Source organism: Pagrus pagrus, assembly GCF_965226575.1.
Source record: "Pagrus pagrus genome assembly, chromosome: 2".
NCBI classification, from domain to species: Eukaryota; Metazoa; Chordata; class Actinopteri; order Spariformes; family Sparidae; genus Pagrus; species Pagrus pagrus.
The window spans coordinates 18,185,109-18,199,937 of NC_140186.1; the positions used below are offsets into that span (position 1 = coordinate 18,185,109).

The following is a 14,829-nucleotide window of genomic DNA, read 5'->3' on the forward strand; positions in this document are numbered from 1 at the left end:
GCAGGAATTAATAATGTCACAGGATTGTTTTCCATTACTAAGTCAGTGTAACACATTAGCTGACAGCAGAATAAAGATAACGCAGTTTGCTGAGGTTATTAAAAATCGTTGTATCTGATATAAAAATATACAACTGTTTTAACTCGGTATCCTGCAGATTATAGATGCAACACATTGCAATTAAAGTTAAATTTAATTAATGTCAATTTTTTGATGGATTTGTTCAGAACGGATATAAAACATTGCTGTCTGACGGAGCCCCCGGGGGCTCATCCACATCAAGCTGCACTAATTAAACTCTCCGTTAAACCACAGTCTCCCCGGCCTACAAATCAACGAGCTGCAGAGACCAGGCGCCCTTTTTTTTAAAAAACAAAACAAAACAAAACAACAAAAACACTTTCCTACAGAAAAAAACCCCAAACAACCCAGCAAACACCCTGTCATATCATATCAGACAGAAACACTCACTTCACAAGCCTCGGAGGCCTCATGCAGGATCCCAGAGTTGCTGGCTGGTCGGTGGGGTGCAGCGTGATGATGTCCCCCAGCGCGCCCCCTGCCCCCACCCCACCCGCCATCCTCCACCACCACATCACCCCCTTCATCCCTCCAACACAGCCCCCCGCACCCAGCATCATCAGCACCTCCGAGGCCTGAATCCAGGTGTTTGGAGACAGAAACGTGTCGGAGCGGCAGAAACAGAGAGAGATCCGTGCGTCCCGTCCGGCTGCGGAGTGTTTTCTATGTGTGCGCCACTGGTGTCTATGCTCGGACATAAGGGGAGAAAGACGCACACATCGCTCTCTGTTATCAATTTTTTCCATGTTTGCAGCACAAAACTGCTTTTTGTTCCCCATTTTTTTTTCATTTACGAGGGTTAATGGATAGAGGCTTGGGCGTTTGATCACATGGCTACAATTCACCTGAGATGGAGACAAAGAGAGCAAAGAGAGCGGAGAGGGAGAGAGGGAGAGGGCCGAGAGACGGCCTCAACATGAGAGGCAGCGGAAACACAGGGGGTATTGTTGACTTCATTTTCTGTGTGTGTGTGTGTGTGTGTCATCAGATGCTGCTCAAGTCGCGTCTCTTCCTTCCCATCAGGCCTTGCTTTAACGACATAAATGCAGGGCTTACAAGCACGTTGGCAAAAAAAAGCAATTTATCACAATTTACCACTAAATCGTTAAATAAAGACTGATTGGATTGACTGATTAATAAAAGGTGACTTAAGAAATGTTGTCAGTCTGTCTATTTATCTATTGTATCTCTACGTGTTTCCAGGCGTCATTTCAGCCAAAGCAGCTCAGATGAGATTATTCCAGTCAGCTAATGGTGAATTTCTTCTGGTATTGTCAAGATAAAACATTTACAGATTGATCTACTTTTCAGATTTGGTGTTAAAACAGCCCTGTAAAAGCTGATAGGTGGTTGATTTATGAAACGACTGCTGATGAATTAAAGGAATCGTGGATACAGTTAAACAAAAAACAAAACAAAAAAAAAAAACAAAGAAGAAAAGAGAAAAGTGGAGCGGAACAAATACATTTTTATCCGAAAATCTTGCCACAACACTACCTGTCACTTAGAAGTCATTTTTACCTGTGTGACGCCATCATTGTGGGCGTGGTTAACCGTCAAGGAGAGACAGATTTTTGGCAAAAGTTCAGAGAAAATGAGCAGAAACGTTTTTATCAGTGTTCAGTGAAGTCGTGTTGTGTCTGATCACATTTCACATTAAAATTGCAGTGTCATCTTCAGTTCTCTTGGATCATATTTTGTTTGTTTTTTAGGTAAACACTTTCCTATGCATGTTCAGTCCCAGTCCAGTTTCTGTAATAGCATACATCTTAACTCAATAGTGAACATGGCTGATGTGGTTGAAGATGGGGGAAGAAGGTCTTGTTGGGTTTGAGTTGGGGGTTAATATCTTCAAAACTTCACAAGATGCGTCACATCATTTTCAGGAAAACGTTACTGGAGTGAGTCATATTGGTGCCTGAGCACATTTCCCTTACTTTTGCTGAACCCATCCTCTCCTTTCTGATTAAACCTTTTTTTTTTTTAAAGTTGCATTAACTGTACTTTTATTCATCTTGACTGCAGGAATGAGTTAATGAGAGTGCATGCTTTTATTTTGTTGAGTATTATAAAGTTTTCCATGATTATTTGTGGTCAAGTAGAAAAATATGAAGCTGGATTAATTATGACTGAAGATATAAAGCCTTTCCAACATGTCTGATTCACATTTGTATTTCTTTTACTTTTCAAAATAAGATAAATTTCTGCTTCTCTGATTGAGATGTTTTTTTCCTTCTAACTCAGAAGTGTGAGCTTTATTCCCTGTATCAAACTGAATCCGGGTAAATCAGAGGCGAACTTCACAATTTTTTGAGGAACATGACCACACGAGGCAATAACTCTCCTCATGATTGTTTATTTGTTTGATATAACATGTCAACACGTCCAACAAAGCTGGCCTTCTCCTGCCTCTAAATGGGCGCTCTGTAGAGTCATTTAAGCCACTCCGATGTAAAATCTCACCTCTTCTCTGTTGGAAATGTTGCAGTGACGGACAGACGGGCATTAACAGTGTGTTGCGCCCGGCCAATCGGAGAGCGGCGGGATAATTAGCGGACCAATGGGAGCGCTGCGTGGCGCCGGGGGGCGGGGCTGAGTGTGTGTTGGAATGCTGCCTCTCTGGGAATGTTTTCCACTTTCAATCACTTTTTTTTTTCTCCCAGTCCTTCTCACAAGGCGCTCTTTAAGCTCCGGTGTTGCCACACAGAGCAGCCATTCATCGGCTCTACAGTCAGCCACACACACTCCCATGTTGAACCACTGGACATCTTAACTGGTAAGTTATGTAATTTTTTTTTTTTTTTAAACTACATTTATAAGATAAAAAGGGATTATTTTGTATCGGTGCCTGTGCGGCAGATGCATTTCTATTATTTTTTTAATTGAGAGAGGTTCAACGTTAATTCGGCTTTGGTTAAATCATTCTATCAGAAGAATATTATTGTCTGTATGCAGTTCTTTCCTCCGAGTATCATTAATAATATGTGTTATTAATAATATCAGCAGGGATGCAGTTTTTGTGGTCGCATTTAGTAAATTGTTTGTCTTGAAATAAACCGGGCATGTCTGATTTACAGGGAAACAAAAACTGTAATTTTATCAATTTAACTTTATCAGTACTGAAATGTTTCTGTTATACTTAATATGATTTTTTAGGTGTAACCGGTTTTGCTGAAACGGATTTCCAGCCCAGCGGTGGAAAGGATTTGGACTCTTTTACGCAGCAGTATGGCTTTGCCTGAGGAGAGTCAGCAATAACTGGGATTGCCGTCTTATTTAATTATAACGATTTAATTACCGTGAATAGTCTGGACTCTCCCTGAAACAAATTTCGCATTCGAGGGTTGCCTTGTCATTAGTTAAAGTCAAACAAAATGTCCGGCGAGGAGCACAGCCTGTCCGAGGCGGAACTGAGTCCAGGAGGGTCAGACGATGGTCACTCACTGTCACCCACTCAACCCGGAGCGCCACCCGGCCAGGACTCACCTCTGGCCGGGCCGCCGCAGCAGCTGGCCGCGCTCTGCGTCGCGGATGGCAGCGGGGACGACGGAGGCAGATCCGAAGCCAAATCGGAGGAGGAAGACGACCGCTTCCCGATCGGCATCAGGGAGGCGGTCAGTCAGGTGCTGGACGGATATGACTGGACACTTGTGCCTATGCCGGTGCGCGTAAACAACGGGAACAAAGCGAAGCCCCACGTCAAGAGGCCCATGAACGCCTTCATGGTGTGGGCGCAGGCGGCGAGGAGGAAGCTGGCCGACCAGTACCCCCACCTGCACAACGCGGAGCTCAGCAAGACCCTGGGCAAACTGTGGAGGTTTGTATGAGACAGAGAAAGAACAGTGTGGCCTTACAGCGGCAGATTTCCTGTGTAGTCTGTGCGTAAAGGATACGTTGAGATGTACTAAACTGCAAAAGTGGGCGAATTATGAGCTTAAATTGGGAAAAAATGTGCCTCTTGTTGTGTTTCGTTAATTTCATGCACAATATGTCCTAAAAAATGGTTTATACCAGCCTGAATGGCGCGTTTTACGCTCCCCTTTCCTGTCTTTATCCATTACGCACGGCACTGAATGTGGCGATCTTTATAATTGTCAGACACGCACTTATTAAATACTTTCACATTAACCCAGCCGGTTTATGAGACTAAAATCACTCCCTGTTTTTTCTCCCCCCAGGCTGCTGAACGAGAACGACAAGAGGCCATTCATCGAGGAGGCGGAGAGGCTGAGGAAACAGCACAAGAAGGACTACCCGGAGTACAAGTACCAGCCCCGGAGACGCAAAAACGGCAAACTGGCGCCTGCTAGTGAGTCCGATAGCCAGGGGGAAGGGGAGGCCAGCCACTCCCAGTCACACTACAAAACCCTGCATCTGGAGCACAATGGCGGGGCTGGATCTCCTCTGGGTGACCTGCACCACCACCACCATCACCACCACCATCCTGCTGGTAGGTGGCTCACAGGTTCTGATTTTGGATAATAATTTTACCCATAATTCCAAATTCAAAGTAACACTTACAATATGGGATGAAGAAAAAAAACGTTCACCTGACCATGTTGTCCCTCCTCTTTCCTCTAGGTCAGGGTCACAGCCCACCCACGCCCCCCACCACCCCGAAGACAGAGCTCCAGTCTGGGAAGCTGTCCGATGCCAAGAGGGAGGGGGCAGCAGGAGCGGCCGGAGGATCAGGAGGGTCCAGGGGAGCCCTCGGGGTGGGAGCCGAAGGGGCATCCGGTGGTCCATCGTCATCGAGCACCAAACCCCACATCGACTTTGGCACCATGGACATCGGCGAGATAAGCCACGAGGTGATGTCCAACATCGAGCCGTTTGACGTGAACGAGTTCGACCAGTACCTCCCCCCAAACGGCCACCCGCAGAGTGTGACCGGGGCTCCTTCTGCTGGATCCTCGGCCTCATCTTACGCCTACGCCCTGGCTGCTGCTAGTGGCCACTCTGCCTGGCTCTCCAAACAGCAGCAGCAGCCTCAGGCCTCCCCGTCTTCCTCCGACCCCTCCAAGGCCCAGATCAAGAGCGAGTCTGCGTCCGGGAGCCACTACGCCGAGGCCTCGTCCTCTCCCTCCTCAGGCACCCACGTCACCTACACCCCGCTGAGCCTCCCTCATTATGGCTCTGCTTTCCCCTCGCTGGCCTCCAGGGCTCAGTTCGAGTACGGAGAGCACCAGGCCCCAGGGGCGTACTATGCCCACTCCAGCCAGGCCCCGGGGCTGTACTCAGCCTTCTCCTACATGGGCCCTACACAGAGGCCTCTGTACACTACCATAGGAGACCCCTCCAGCGTGGCCCCCTCCCACAGCCCCACACACTGGGAGCAGCCTGTTTACACCACACTCACAAGACCTTGAGGGAGACCAGCTGAGCAGAGGGAAATATGGGAAGTGTGTGAGTGGATCCGTGTGTCTGTACAAATATGTGAGCGTGTGTGCGTGTATGTGTGTGCCCGTGCCATATTGATGTTATATTAGAGGTTTTTACTTTTTTAGCCATTATAATGCAAGACGCATCCACGGGGCCTTACACAGTTTAAAAAGAAACAGCCACAAACTCACACAGTGTAAAGTGTGAATCAACAGCCAATCAAAAAAATAAATAAAACCTTAACAAACGTGTGCCATCATGAGTTTATAAGTTGGGATGTACAGCGAGTGTGTATAAGAGAGGAAGACGAGCGAGACGCTGAGAGTGACTCTGATTTGACCCAGAGGTGACGGGGTTGGACTGACATAATCAGACTTTATTAACCAAACTAAAGCCGATGTTTTTTTGATGTTATTGTGTTATTTTATATGAGTAGTAAGTTTATTGTCGTTGTTGATATCCTAGGGCGTAACTTTATTGTGACTGATTTGATATTACACTAATACATCTTGCACCACTGCTTTGGGAAAAGCACGTTCTGTTTCAACAAGATGTTCCCTGGGGTTGTTTTTATCTCGTGGCCAGAAAAGGATAGTTGCAACCTTTTTCTTTTTCTTTGTAGATAGCACACTCTTTACTTCTGTCCTCTCATTATTACTTCACTGAACTGAAGAATTAAGCATTTTAAGGGGAAAAATAGGAAAAAGAGAGGGAAAGAGAGCTCTTAAAGATGTTTTTCTGCTTATCGCTCAGTCTTGGACACTTACCTCAACTCTGTTCATTTTGTGCCAATAGCGAAGGAGGAACTCGACTCTGGATACCTGATAAAATGATGCTGAAGGTATTCAAAACGACTGCTTTTTAAGTGCCTAACATTTTGCTGATTCACATCTGATTTATCCAATAACTGAGTTAAAATCTATAAGTACAAGGTCTCAACCAAATCTCTTCAGATAATTGGCCAGCTTTGGGTCCTACTTAAGGATTAGAATCACATGTACGACCGCTCTGCACTGCATGTAGGCCAAAAGCATGTTTGTCGTCTTTACAGTTTTTTCCTATGTTGTGCCCAAATAGCCCTCTTCCTGTTCAGCAATGTGAATAATGGTCATTACCACAGGCTTCACCTGTATTACGTGATGCATACTTTATCATTTTATACTGACCCTCTTACCATGTAGCCATTATTTTGTTGTGTAAGTAATAATGCATCGTGTGTCACACCTTCGCTTCTTCCATTTTGTAAAATTCTGGATAGTTTTGTAAAGTGTTTGCTATACATTCACTTGAGTATTTTTGCTTCCATACGAGAAAAGCAATGTTGAAATATTATTGTTGTCATCTATTAAATCAATTTATTTATAAAAAAGAAAAAGATGCCTGTGTAAGAGCGTTTATTTGATGGTTCGGAGATAACGCGTGGAGCAGTGAGCAAGTGAAGGGTGAAAGAAAATAAATTAAAAACACGCTGCTGACGTGTGAACTGTAATAACAACACATTCAGTGCCCCTCCGACCTAAGCTGTTTAGTGTGTTTGTGTGTGTGGTAGGCTAAAATTGACTACTAATTCCCCACATTTAATCGGCTGGGGACTGCGTGTTACTGAGAAAGACAAAGAGAGCCATTCAGCGAGGGAGAGGGACAGAGAGAGAGTGAAGGGGTGGGTGTAAAGAGCCAGAGGCAAGGCCAATTTCAGCTCAGTAACCAGCGTACACTTGGACTTTTGTACATGGCTTTGCTTTCCCTCTGCCCTCTCCTCTCCACCTGAGGCTCCCTCCCTGCCTCCACATTCAGCTGCTGTTAAAACCCATTCAGCGGGCATCCAAAATCAAAATGTCAAGCTCATTGTACTGGCTTTCTGTTTGAGGGAGGTGCAAGACAAATATGATGATAGAGGTGGGGATCTTTTGCAAAAAAAAAAAGTGATATTATCTTGAATGAGTGGTGAAGCTATTCACAGAGCAGCACAAACCTTTAAAAAACCTTTATTTTTCAAAGAAACATCATTAATTATATAAGCCACACTTTGAATTTAAAGGGTTGGCCCTGAGAGAACTTGACAGAATCGTTCTGTGAGCAAGGAGAGAAAATTGATAATGAAGCGGGAAGGGGAAAAACTAGTTAGATAAGAATATAAAAAAGGACAATTATTTTAACTGCTGTGGTTCAAGATTCAGGCCAGCCTCTTTGGCGGCTACAGAAACCATAAATAATCCTTTAATCGCATGAAAAACATTCAGGGTGGAAATTCAGGAATTGGAAAATGTATGATCATTGCACTGCACTGTTGTAAAAAGTAAAAATATCGTGATGAAATATTATTTTGGTAAAAGTGAAAGTCAACATTACCATTATCATTATTTGATATTAAATGTATTGAAGTATCAGAAGTCATTTTATTGCAATAAATGTACTGAAGTGTTGTTAAAGTAAAGTATACATATATTTACAGGCATGTATTGTTTATATGGGTTAACATTCAGTCAGTATTCAGCATTTTTCTAAATATCAGACTGAAGGCAAGGCAAGTTTATTTGTATAGCACGATTCAGTCAATCAGTGTTTTCTTTTATCCTAATGCTGATAAAATCATTTTAAAATGTGCTCCTTTGGCTCTGATGCAGCAAATCTGCAAAGTAACTAAAGATGTCAAATAAATGCAGTGGAGTGGAAGAATAAAGTAGTAAAAAGAAAAAAAATAGAAGTAATCATGTAAAGTACAAGGACATTAAATCTTTTTTAATTATAGTACTGGAATAAATGAATTCACTGACATTCCATCACTGCAGAAAATAACCCCTTTGGACATGAGGGGATTTTTGATGAAAAAGAAGTTAACAAGGATGCAAAATTTTAAAAAAGCATTGAAAATACACCATAGAAAAGTATTTTGTGCAAAGCAGGCATCAGGGCCACAGATAGTTGTTGGACTATTTTTTATTGAGTTACTTGGCAAAATTGATTACTTGCTAATTTTTTTGGGGAAACACACACCATCAGGCACAGTATCAACTCAAATTTAAAGGACCCTGACAAAGAGGACGTCAATGAGGTCCCATGGCAGCACATTTTTGAGACCCCTGAGCAGTTTCATCCCCCCATGTCTGTTTTATGTCACACACTTCATCTTTGCAAGTAGAACCGTTTGACATAATATTGCAAGGGATGCATGTTGATTAATATGATGTGTCCCTGATGAACAAATACAAAAAATTGAGGTAGATGAAGATGTAAAAAATAAGGTTTGATGTTTGTTTAAAATCAATCCAGCTGTTCAGATTACCAATAATGCAACGTAACAGGTAAAGTTATTCAATTATGGTATATCTTGGTAAAATGTTCTACCTAGCCTTACTTCACTTCTGCCACTCTAAATTTCAGAGGGAAACGTTGTACATTTCATACCACTGTATTTATAACTGCGTCCAAAGAGATTATGTTTTCACCGGTGGCCGTTTGTTTGTTTCTAGTTGCTTGCTTAGTTGGTTTGTCAGCAGGATTACACAAAAACTACTAAACGGATTTACCTGAAACTTGGACAGGGGATGGCTGCCAGCCCAAAATAAACCCCATTAACTTTATTTGCAGATCAGGATAACGGGACAAATCCAGGGATTTTTTTCTCACTTTCTTTAACATTGCGAGATAGGGTGTTTTTTGAATAATGCATGTACCTTGATGAAAAATATCAGGTGCTACTTCTAGTTTGACAGCTGTAATTGTTATATACTTAGCATAATACATATTACATACAATGCATAGGATCATCCTAATATGATTCTATGATAATCACTGATACATATTAGTGATGTATTAACACATAACAGCATGTCAATGTTGCACCTGTTGAAATGGAGCTAATTTTAACTATTATGATACTGTTGATTGATAAATCTGCGACAGTGCATCATTTTTCACAGGATGAGCCTATGCATTGTATGAAAAATTGTATTATGCAAAGTATAATTTTGCATATATATATACGTATATATATATATTTAATCAGTACTTTGACTTTGAGCATATTTTACTGATGTACTTGCACCACTTTTAATGACTTTCACTTGGGGCATTGAGATGACTACAGGCTATGCATCAAATCAAAAGCAAGACATGAATATAAAAAGCGTATTTACCTGTTAATTAGTCTTTTTGTAAAAGTCTTGCGTTTTCAGATGATTTCCAGGTAAGTCTCCAGACCAGCTGGTGGCGGTAGTGTGCCTTTTATAAAAAGAAGACGATGAAGAAGAAGACGAAGAAGAAGCGTGTGACGTCACTTCAGGGGCGCCAAATCTACAGCAGACACAAACACAACACTGAGCGCTGTGACCGTCTAAATAAGTAAGAACTATCGTTAACGTCGCCTTTATTCATGTGTATGATAATATGTGATACTTAATTGTTTTTTTCGCAACAGACGGGAATACTCATTTGAACAGACGCAACAAAAAAGTGTCAATTTGAGCGTCTCGAAGCGAATCAACAGCGTGTAGCATTTAGCTAATGTTTCAGTATGAACACAACAAGTCAGTACAAGAGCTAACATTAGCTAACGTCTCAGTCAAGTCGTCAGGAGCTGCAGTAAACGAAAAGACACACTTTGTTTCCGAGTTAAATCTAGAGTTGTTCATTGAAACTAAAAGGTAAGTGTTTCATTATTGAATGTTTGCCTCTCCGCCAGCTGTCATGGACCTGAGCCCGTTTGAAACAGACAACTCGGTCAGCTGCCGACTGGCCTCTCAGATCCCTGACGTCTGCCGGACTGAAGACTGCTGTCTGGGCATTGACGAGGCAGGCAGGGGGCCTGTGCTGGGTATGCTGTTACTAAACTTCTTAACAGAAAAACATCTTATAAGGTTGCATCGTTACCTCTTGTGTTGCAGTCGTCCATAATGTATCATGGAGATAATGATTTGATTTATTGTCAACAATGGTGTATGAATGCATTGTTCATTTCCTTTAGCATTCACTGTATTGTGTTTCATGTTTTGTGATCCAGGGCCCATGGTGTATGGAATATGTTTCTGTCCAATTTCCAAAAAGGAGGAGCTGAAGAACTCAAAAGTTGCAGGTAATGCTGTTATCTTACATCTCTGCTGATGCACTCCTTGAATTCACTGTCTTGTCACCTTGTCTTGTACCTGACCAAATGCGGAGTGAGCCAATTCAGCTCATACTGAATAAGTACTACATATTTTTTCCTTACACAGATATAAAGTAAATTCTTCATTGCATCCCCAGTTATGTTATATTATTACATAAACAAACTGATGTATGTTGTCACTCTCCTGTCAGACTCAAAGACTCTAACAGAGACAGAAAGAGAGAATCTTTTCGAAAAACTGGATGAAGCCAAAAGTTATGTCGGCTGGGCTCTGCAGATCCTCTCACCAAACACCATCTCTACCAGCATGTTACAGAGGTATTTGGCTCATGTATAAGTATACTGCACACAGAGACTTGTTCTTTTTTTGGAAACTGTGCTCTATATTCTCACCCTTTATAAAATATCTTTTGTCAGGACGAAATACAACCTGAATGCCCTTTCACATGATACAGCAATTGGTCTAGTACAGTATGCATTGGACAGTGGAGTACAGCTCAAAGAGGTATGTACAAGTAATTAATATGAAAGGTTCACAGATAGTGTTTTTAGATTTCATAGTTTGCAACCCATGTGAAATATGTCCTCTTTTATGTACTGTACAATAGGGCTTCAACTAATGACTGTTTTTATTATCGAGAAGTATGCTGATTATTTTCAGGATACATCGATTAATCGTTTAATTTGTAAAATGTCAAAAAATTGCTTCTTTTGTCCAGCCAACAGTCCCACGACAAAGAAAAGCAGCATAATCCTTACATTTAAGAAGCTGGAACCTGCAAATGTTTGACTTTATAGCTTGAAAAATGACTGAAACATTTAGTCGATTATTATAAAAGTAGGCAGCTTTTCTTAGATGGACTAATTTATTAATTGACTAATTGTTGTTGCTATACTCTACAGAATACATTCAACTGATTCAAGATGAAATGAGTCAACCTCGGACAACATATTCTCATTGTCTCTCATCCGTCTTTTTACTTTGTGCTTTTCTGTTTTACTTGGCCTCTCTGGTCTTCTTCAGGTATTTGTGGACACAGTCGGCCCAGCAGACAAATATGAGGACAAACTGTCGAAGCTGTTCCCGGGTATTGAGGTGACTGTGAGGCCAAAGGCCGACTCCCTCTTCCCCATCGTCAGTGCAGCCAGTATCTGTGCGAAGGTTAGTGACCACTAGCCAGCTGGATCTCTGTGTCTTTCTCATGTCATTCACCTGACTATTAACATTTGTTGAGGGTTTGAGGCTGAGGTTGAAAAGATAATGTGGGCACTGGACTACAACATTGCCTTTGAAAGTTTTGCTCTGCTAGCCGTGATGACAGAGCACAGAACGTATTCACACAAGGCTTGTTTGAGATCAGCCAGTCCTGCGCAGAATCAGTCAGAGGGGATTGTCGTACAATGCATGCCGGTTAGATTTGTGTCTGACTTGACCCTGACATAGTGAGACTTTATGTAACAACAATAGGAGACTGCATACAAACTGATATGTGGGCCTGATAAGTAAATGTTAATAAATCGAAATCAGATCTAGAAGGGTGTGAATGTTTCCGTGTCTTCCTGTACAGACTGAAGGCTGCTGGAAAATGTCCAACTTCACCGCAGCTTTTTGTCTCTGCCAATGCTGCTCATTCCTGCTCTCATCAGCTTTCCAGCCGAGGCCCAGTTCAGCTTTAAACAATCCTCCAGTTTTGCAACGTCAAAACAAACTCGTCTGATGCTTGCTGCTTCATTGTCATTAGGAGACAGAGAGGAATTTAAAAAATTCCAGCTAGTAGCACAGTTTGTCAAGGAGTTTATCAATATTTTGATACCGACCAGTCCGGAACCAGCTCCAATTTAGTGCCAGTTCTTGATACCCATCCCTAGTGAGTACAACAACAACACTGCTATATAATGCGCCTGACAGGCATCATTATGTCTGTCTCCCTGTCAACTCTGACTTGATGTGTCAAAGCACAATTGACAAAATAAAACTGGTTTGTGGCTGCAGATTTTTAAACAATGGTTGCTGAGAAAGTTAAATGCTGTGAGTACTTGACCAATCAGATACCATCTCTGCTGCAAGCTCCACCCCTAAAGTTCATGTACTTTTGGAAAGTACTGCGCCCTGAGCAGGGGACTTTTTGGGGGAGTAAAACAATGTCCCTGGCACTAAATTAAGACCCTGGTCCCTGTGATAGAAATGTTCAAAGGTTCCTAGCCCCTGGGCAATGTTCCTGCGGTGGAATCGTGGCTTTAGTCAGCTGAATACAGTCTTCTGGTGTCGCCAGCAACGTAAGATGATCAGATGAGTGCTCTTAGGCTTGGGAAGATTAAAGAAAAGTGCTCAGTGCTTCATGTGTGAATATGCAGTTTTCACAGTTGTCAAGACTGCCTTAATGGTAGTCCTTGTTAAACCAGTGGGCTTAATTCAAGATAATAAAGCCATTGTTTCCCCTATAGTTCCTTCATGAGCATGTGCCAGTGAATCACAGACATATATCACGCACAACGGCATCGCCACTGAAAAGATTCAGAGGAAACACTGATGGTCTCTGCGATATGTTCGAAATCTCATATCCCAACATAGGTAATTTCATATCTAGAGGAGACGTATCATGATATTGCACATTTTCTGTAAATTCAATGAATAAATAGTTTTGCCTAAACCACATCCATGTGACAGAAGTAGCCCCTCATATAGGTACCGGCTCCTTGTTTTGTCTTGGCTGGTTGGAGACCACCTCCTGTTCGCAATTATCCTGTTCTGTGTCACATTCACCCTCCTTCATGTTTTTCTGTGTTGCCTTCATGCAAAAGAACGCTAAGGGTCGTCCAAGTCACGAAAAATATTGCCTCAAAGAGTGCAATATGCGATCTACTGAACGCTAACGTTTACCAGTGCTGAAAAGCTCAGTGTCCACATTTTAAGCTTTGTTCAAAGTTGACCAGTAGTTTTTACGATGCTATTTGCTTATTTTTAAGGTGGCCAGAGATCGTGTTGTAAAGGCCTGGAACTTTACTGAGGACCTGGGAGAGGTGGATACAGACTACGGCTCAGGATACCCCAACGGTACAGCAACTATCCAGTTATTATAATCTTGCCATAATGACATCAAGGTGTGAGGAATACTTTTTAAAAGTATTGAATTTAAATCAGCTTTTATGTGCACTTGAATTGTTATTAGACATGCAGTTTCTAAAAAATCTGTATCCCTGTTAAAATGAACTAAACAAGAGTGAGACAGTTATCTATGCACTTAGATTAAGTGATACTAAGACCGATATGTTTTCCTGCATTTCAGACCCCAAGACTAAAGCCTGGCTCCTGAAGCACCTGGACCCTGTGTTCGGTTACCCTCACTTTGTTCGATTCAGCTGGAGCACTGCCCAGACCCTGATGGACAGCAAGGGTGTGGCAGTCCACTGGTAAAGAGCGTTCAGATGTGATCTGACAAACTATTTTGGAGTTAAATAGGAATTCTACTGAAAACCTGACTTGGTGATTCAGAGAAAATGACTGTTACAGAGAAAATTAGTCTAGATATTTATTACCAAGGTAAGAGGAACTTCCCAAACACATTAAAATGGTTTGCAGCCTTTTCTCATAGAAGTAAAGTAACTTGACAAAAATGATTTTTCAGATTTGCTCTGTAATGAGTCTGTCTGTCTTAATACTTGAATGTATCTGAAAACCACAGTCCCTTCAATTTCCAGGTCACGCTTAATGTGCATGCAAATCATTTGACTTTAGGGGACAAGTGCTAACCACAGTGTAAAAATCAGTTTCTTTAAATCTGTCCTCAGGGATGATGATGAGGAGGACGGGGAGAAGGCGGCACAGAGGCAGAACAACAAGTCCATGTTGTCCTACTTCGGTGCATCAGCTGGAGGTAACGACAGAAAGCAGACCCAGACACACCGCTTCTTCACTGATCGGAGGCTGAAGAGCCTCGACACACTCTGAAGACAACCAAGTAGAGAACACACACAGAAAATCATCCTCCAAATCTTTGTGATATACAGCCCGAATAGTTGAGCCTTGGGCACAGATGTGGACAAACTTTGATGAATGTTTGTATCATCAGTTCAGACTCAAAATGACGATCTATCTTTATTTGTTCTGTTTGTATTTTTACACATAAAAGAAATGTTTAAAACTCCGGTTTTCTTCATTTGTTTTAAAAATGTGAGGCTACTTGTGAAAGGAGCAAAACAGACATTGTTGGAAGTTGTTGCAATTTTTAATGCCGATACTGCCCCCTGCTGGTGATGCTACA

The 14,829-nt window shown here is 42.1% G+C and overlaps 2 protein-coding genes across 3 annotated transcripts; both read left to right on the top strand.

The window, feature by feature from the left end:
- The first annotated feature begins 747 nt into the window (after positions 1–747).
- Positions 748–7,912, top strand: LOC311270119 (transcription factor Sox-10-like). Of its 2 annotated transcripts, none has more exons than XM_084374813.1 (5): positions 748–1,022; positions 2,745–2,857; positions 3,238–3,898; positions 4,260–4,546; positions 4,663–7,912. In XM_084374813.1, exons 3-5 carry the CDS (start codon positions 3,456–3,458, stop codon positions 5,448–5,450), a joined length of 1,518 nt encoding a protein of 505 aa, XP_084230939.1. In that variant the 5' UTR covers positions 748–1,022; positions 2,745–2,857; positions 3,238–3,455; the 3' UTR covers positions 5,451–7,912. The 2 variants fall into 2 exon arrangements, with proteins under 2 accessions (XP_084230939.1, XP_084230940.1); XM_084374814.1 differs by having other exon boundaries at positions 752–1,022; positions 4,260–4,531.
- Positions 7,913–9,716: 1,804 nt separating this feature from the next.
- Positions 9,717–14,712, top strand: rnaseh2a (ribonuclease H2, subunit A). The gene is made up of 9 exons (XM_084375635.1): positions 9,717–9,804; positions 10,145–10,276; positions 10,463–10,534; positions 10,759–10,885; positions 10,985–11,072; positions 11,592–11,729; positions 13,535–13,622; positions 13,855–13,978; positions 14,357–14,712. The coding sequence occupies exons 2-9, from the start codon at positions 10,150–10,152 to the stop codon at positions 14,514–14,516; spliced, it is 924 nt and encodes a 307-aa protein (XP_084231761.1). The 5' UTR covers positions 9,717–9,804; positions 10,145–10,149; the 3' UTR covers positions 14,517–14,712.
- Positions 14,713–14,829: the final 117 nt, after the last annotated feature.

Coding starts and splice junctions, on each gene's coding strand:
- rnaseh2a (XM_084375635.1), top strand. CDS start 10,150: ATGGACCTGAGCCCGTTTGAAACAGACAACTCGGTCAGCTGCCGACTG. Junction 10,277..10,462: donor AGGCAGGGGGCCTGTGCTGG/GTATGCTGTTAC, acceptor TTTGTGATCCAG/GGCCCATGGTGTATGGAATA. Junction 10,886..10,984: donor TCTACCAGCATGTTACAGAG/GTATTTGGCTCA, acceptor ATCTTTTGTCAG/GACGAAATACAACCTGAATG.
- LOC311270119 (XM_084374813.1), top strand. CDS start 3,456: ATGTCCGGCGAGGAGCACAGCCTGTCCGAGGCGGAACTGAGTCCAGGA. Junction 3,899..4,259: donor ACCCTGGGCAAACTGTGGAG/GTTTGTATGAGA, acceptor TTCTCCCCCCAG/GCTGCTGAACGAGAACGACA. Junction 4,547..4,662: donor TGCTGGTAGGTGGCTCACAG/GTTCTGATTTTG, acceptor TCTTTCCTCTAG/GTCAGGGTCACAGCCCACCC.